Source organism: Mesitornis unicolor, unplaced genomic scaffold (genome assembly GCF_000695765.1).
Source record: "Mesitornis unicolor isolate BGI_N332 unplaced genomic scaffold, ASM69576v1 scaffold12044, whole genome shotgun sequence".
NCBI lineage: Eukaryota > Metazoa > Chordata > Aves > Mesitornithiformes > Mesitornithidae > Mesitornis > Mesitornis unicolor.
In genome coordinates this window covers 6,851-12,247 of record NW_010179461.1, presented here as the reverse complement: position 1 = coordinate 12,247, position 5,397 = coordinate 6,851, and the positions used below count along the sequence as shown (strand labels likewise).

At 54.0% G+C, this 5,397-nt stretch overlaps 1 protein-coding gene across 1 annotated transcript in view; it reads left to right on the top strand.

The window, feature by feature from the left end:
- The first annotated feature begins 445 nt into the window (after positions 1-445).
- The window catches only part of LOC104539308 (interferon-induced very large GTPase 1-like), a 7,340-nt gene continuing 2,388 nt past the window's right edge, over positions 446-5,397 (top strand). The window contains 1 exon segment of the mRNA XM_010182792.1: positions 446-5,397. This exon segment is cut by the window's right edge and continues 4 nt beyond it. Within this exon segment, the coding sequence (XP_010181094.1) occupies positions 446-5,397 (4,952 nt within the window).

The following is a 5,397-nucleotide window of genomic DNA, read 5'->3' as shown; positions in this document are numbered from 1 at the left end:
GGGGGTTGGACTGGGGGAGCTTTCCAGGCCCTTTCCAACTCCTCAGATTCTGGGATTCTGTAACGTGTATGTGTATGTGTGTACATGTGTGTGTCTGTGTGTGTGAGTGTGTGTACATGTCCTTGTGTTTGAATGTGTGTGTGTGTCTATACGTGTGTGTATGTAGGGGGGTGTGTGTGTGTGTGTGTGTGTGTGTGTGAGTGTATGTGTTTGTGTGTGTATTTGTGTATGTGGTGTCTCCACACTCAGCTCCAGGGTTGAACCTGTAAACGTGAACGCAGCAGTCACATCCACTATTACGACTCCTGGGTTTTTGGGTGTCCCAGGCTGGGCTCCAGCAGCCAGGCACGAGGAACCCCTGGGCCTGCAGTGGCTGGAGAGCCCTCTTAAAAGAGGCCATGACCTCTTATAACTCAAAGAAAGTCTATCTTCCTCTTCCACAGCCATGAGTTCACAGGAGGACATACAGGACGATGAGGAAAAGGCCCATCTTGCTAAAAAACACCTGGCAGAAGCGTGTGAGAAGGAAGGCCTGGATGATGAATACTGGCTCCCCAAACTGTCAGAGATACTGGGAGTCAAGTCCAGAGAAGCCCTGAAACATCTGCGATACGAAGATTACCTTAAGCTGGAGTGCGAAGCCCGATACCCCTGGGAAACAAAGGCGCTCCGAAAACTCCTGGAGCTGATGGACAACAAAGCCACTTGCGAGGAGCTGCAGAAGGAGCGCTTGAAGGCGACAAAGCAGAGGCAAGAAGCGGCCAAGCATGCCCTGGAGGAGCTGAGAGCAATGCACAAGAGCCGCAGCCACAGCAAGGAGGTTGTGAGACAGAAAGAGGAGGCTCTGTGGCAAGCCATGGAGATTCCCAAAGAGTACTGGGTACCAGCGGAGAAGTCGCAGCTAGATGTGCTGGAAAGCATGCAGAAGCAGCTGGAGCAGCAAGAGTCATCAATGGGCAGGGGTGAGAATGTCTCCGACACGGAGGTGCTGAGGAGGGCATCAGGGGGCCTGGCCCTGCAGGGCATTTACCGAACCGGCAACATTTCAGATGTGCTGGCGAAGCGGGACCAGCTCATCAGGGTTCCCGACGGGTTCAGGCTCGCCGGTCCAGAGCAAGGGTCTCTGCTTGAGAGGAAGGAGTTCTCCTCCTCTGCAGCAGAAGCCGCTTTCACCAAGTCCATGGAGCAGCTGGGGTTCAGCATCAGCGTTGCTGCCAAAGCCGGGTTCTGGGGGTTCAACGTTGAAGCTGGTGGGGATTACAGCAGCTCCTCGCAGTCAGAGGACGCCCGCAGGTCCCGCTCTGAGCAGAACTACATCTGCACCACCAAGTACCAGTACCTCCCGCTGGCCTCCTGCTACTTCCAAAAGGATCAGCTTCGCCTCTCGGATGCGGCCCTGCAGGAGCTGCAGGACATCGAGCACCTTCTGAGCATCACCCAGGAAGCGGACAGGCCCCAGATGCTGAAGAGCAGATGTGCAAGCTTCTTCAGCAGGTTCGGCTCCCACGTGAACCAGGGCCCCCTCCACTTTGGGGGGATCTTCTGGTGGAAGGCATCGATGGAAGGATTCAGGGCCGAGCAGCGGGAAGAGATGAAGCGACAGGCGTCTGAAGCGCTGAACTGCTACGTGGGGGCCAGCTACAGCGGCTTCGGTGTCAGCGTGGCGGTGGACGTGGAGGCTTCGAAATCCAGCTCACGGGCTTCGTTTCAGGGAAGAGATGGGAGAAGTGCCCACGCTGCGGTCCAGCTCTACGTGACCAACACAGGGGGCCCAGTGGAGACCGATTCTCTTCCCCAGTGGAAACTGGGGCTTGTCGCGAATAACGCAACCTGGTGTGTTATCGACCGAGGCTTTCAGCTGATCCCGGTGTGGGATATCATCCTGTTCAATCACACCGGGGATTTTAAGTCCACCTACCAAATGAGCAGCAGCCTCAGGGCCGCGTACGAAGCGCTGACGAATCTCAACGTGGGCACCATGTTTGGAGAGGAGCTGGTGAGCGCGGTGGAAGAGGCCAGAGCTTTTGTGGAGTGTGTGAAGGCCTGGGACGGGCTGGTGGATGAGAAGAAACTGCTCACGCTGATGGATTTCAAGCAGAACCTGAACGAGAAAACCAAAAACCACAGCGTCTGGATCAACGTGTGCCTGTCGGACAAAGCCCTGCAGGAGTTCCTGGTGAGCGCCGTTGCGTTTTACAAGAGATCACCCCCCACAAATGACACCTACATCAAGTCTCTGTTGAGGTGCCTCCTGGACCCTCATATCTATTCTGTCAAGGACTTCCCCAGCTCTTCCTCCATCATGCAATGGATCTTCCATACCGAGCACACGCTCCCCGAAACTCCCAACGTCTCTGAGCTTGAGGATCTCACCAAGACCCTGCAGCAAATGAAGGAGTACATCCAGGACGTCACTTACGCACCAGAAACCTCTGCATCTGCCATTCACGAAGCCAAGATAAAAGCCACCTTGACCACAAGCCTCTCCGTTTACTCCTTACTCCAATACCTGCAGGAAAGGGCACAGAAAGACGTAGAGCTGTTGGTGCTCTTAATTACAACCAGCACGGGATACCAGGTGGAAAGCAGCACTTTTCAGTACCTCCTTGGCTATCCGGAAATTAACTTCATGATCAACGAAATGCAAACGGGACATAAGGAGTACCTGAGCCTGAAGGAGCACCATGACTACAGAGCCCAGGCCTTCCTGCTGCTGACGGGTCTAACTGTGACACCCGAATGTAAAGAGGTGTCCCCTGAGCAGAAGAAAGCGCGCTTGGTTTTCATGGAAGAGCGAATGAAGAGCTCGTGGTGCGCAGAGATAAGGACTCTCCTCCAAAAGCACGGTGCGTGCAAGGACTGGAAGATGCTGGAGAGTGACTTGCAGTCTTTCATCAGCGGGCGCTTGGATGACACATGTGACGATCTGAAGAAACACAGCATAATGAAAGACATGGAAGAGACTTTTCAAAGGACGGAGCCTTCCAGTCAGCCCGAGTCCGAACCAGACGACAGCAAATCCGAAGCAGACGAAGCCACGGCGAACCAAGAGTTCCTCCACTTACTTAAGCGCCTCGGACTGGAAAGTCACTACCCAAGAAAAATGGGGACGGAAGATTTCCACATCATTTACAAGACATCTCCACATGACAGCCAGCCCAGCACGGACAGTGAGCTCCCATTTTACTTCCTGCAAAAGCTAATAACCGTGGATTATCGGGTGAGGTACCTGATGTGCAAGGATGAGAGCGACCCGGCACTCGTGCCCATGCCGAAAACCCCGATGCCAGAGCACGAACCTTCGGATTCCTTCGATGACTTTTTCGCTGACTTGGAGGATGAAGCCCCCGAATCTGCAAGCAGGGAGAGCCGTGTCCACCCCATGGATCTCCAGATGGCACTTTTCCATTGCGCCGACAATTTCATGAGGCAGTACATTGCCACAAAGCTTGCGTTCTGCCAATTCGCGCTACCCATCCTGGTGCCGAACCCGTGCACTTCCCAGATAGAGTTCCCACTCTGGTCCCTCAGCCAGATCAAAAAGAGCTGGAAAGGGGTTGAGAAGTCGGGAGATCAGAGCAGAGTTAACAGCTACAAAAACAAACTCATTTACCAGGCAAAGACACCCATCGTGTCCTTCATACGGATCGGCAGCTCTCCTTCCTCTTCCAAGTCTCAGATCCTGAACGCTCTGCTGAGCAAACAAAAGCACGACATTTTCTTCCACCGCCATTGCAAAGGCAGCACCAAGGACTGTTTGCTGATGAAAGGAGTCGTAGAGATCTCCTGGTACTGCCCCCGGGGTAGCGACGACGACAGCTTTGACTGCTGCGTCGCGTTCTGTAACCTGCACGGAGACGCCCGGGATCACGGAAAACAGCTGCGGTTTTTACAGGAGGTATCCGCCATCAACGTGGTCTTCGTATCCGAGTCGGATCAGAGCGATCAGAAGGGGAAGAAAATCTTACATGAGCTGTGGCAGTCGCAGAGGCCTTTGGTTTGCCTGCTCACTGAGAAGGAGAACGTTTCAGCTGGCCGCTCCAGCCGAAATGTAAGGATAGGTATCAAGAACAGAAACGAAGCAGAATTAATGGGCGAGCTGACAAAAACTATCAGGGATCTCCTGGAAGGGCCTAACACCCTTTTCAGCCTTGACGACTGCCTGGACAAAGCTCGCAAGCATGGGTTCTCGGTGGATGAGGATACAGCCGCGTGCGTGGCGGCCAAAGAAAAGGCGAAGGCGCTGGTGAAGCTGCTGAAGAAGGAGAAGTTGTCTGAGATCAAATCCCAGCTGCTGCCTCTTCAAGGAAAACTGTGGTACACGTGGTGCAAAAAGGACAAGGAACTCACCCGCTTGCAGGAGAAGAGGAACAAGAGCATCGAGCACCACCGGAGCCAAATCGAGTCGGAGAAGTCGGCGATAAGGAGAAAGCAACTCGAGAAAGCGTTCCCCCTCAACCAGCTGATGAGATCGGTCCTTGGCTTCCTGCAGTTGCAGCCAGCGGACACCAAGAAATACTTCCTGCAGTGGATGAAGGTCTTTATGGACGACCTCTCCTCCGACCGCCTGGACGAGCTGAAGAGGCAGTATCACCAGTTATGGTCTCAAATCCTGGCCATCAAGAAAGGCAACGAGAAGACCAACGTGAAACCTCTGCTGCTGCGTAGGTTAGATGACCTCTCCGATGAAATCAACGACTCGTCCCTCGGCCTGGAGCACATTTTGAGAGAGGTGGGGCAGATTTATGAAGCGCTGGGATCGATGGACTCAAACGAGTATGTTGTCAAACTGCCCGAAATCGCAGCAGATCTGATGGTTTCAGGGTACCCCGTCGAGCTGATGGATGGGGATGCTTCTTACGTACCCTTACGATGGGTCGGGGCCATCTTCGACAGATTAACTGAGAAACTCGGGGACAAACGAGTATTTGTCCTCTCGGTGCTCGGCATCCAGAGCACGGGGAAGTCAACCCTGCTGAATGCCATGTTTGGTCTCCAGTTTAACGTCAGCGCAGGGAGATGCACCCGCGGAGCGTTTATGCAGCTCATTAAAGTGGACGAGAAGCTGCAGCAAGATCTGGGCTTCGATTACGTGCTCGTCGTTGACACAGAGGGACTTCGCGCCGTGGAGATGGCCAACAAGCAGTCCCTTAATCACGACAACGAGCTGGCCACCTTTGTCATCGGCATCGGCAACCTGACTCTGATCAACATCTTTGGAGAAAACCCTTCAGAAATGCAAGATGTCCTTCAGATCGCCGTGCAGGCTTTCCTGAGGATGAAGCAGGTCAATCTTTCCCCCAGCTGCCTGTTCGTGCACCAAAACGTGGGCGAGATAACCGCCAAGGAACAGAACATGGAGGGGCAAAGGCGCCTGCAGGAAAAGCTGGATGAGAT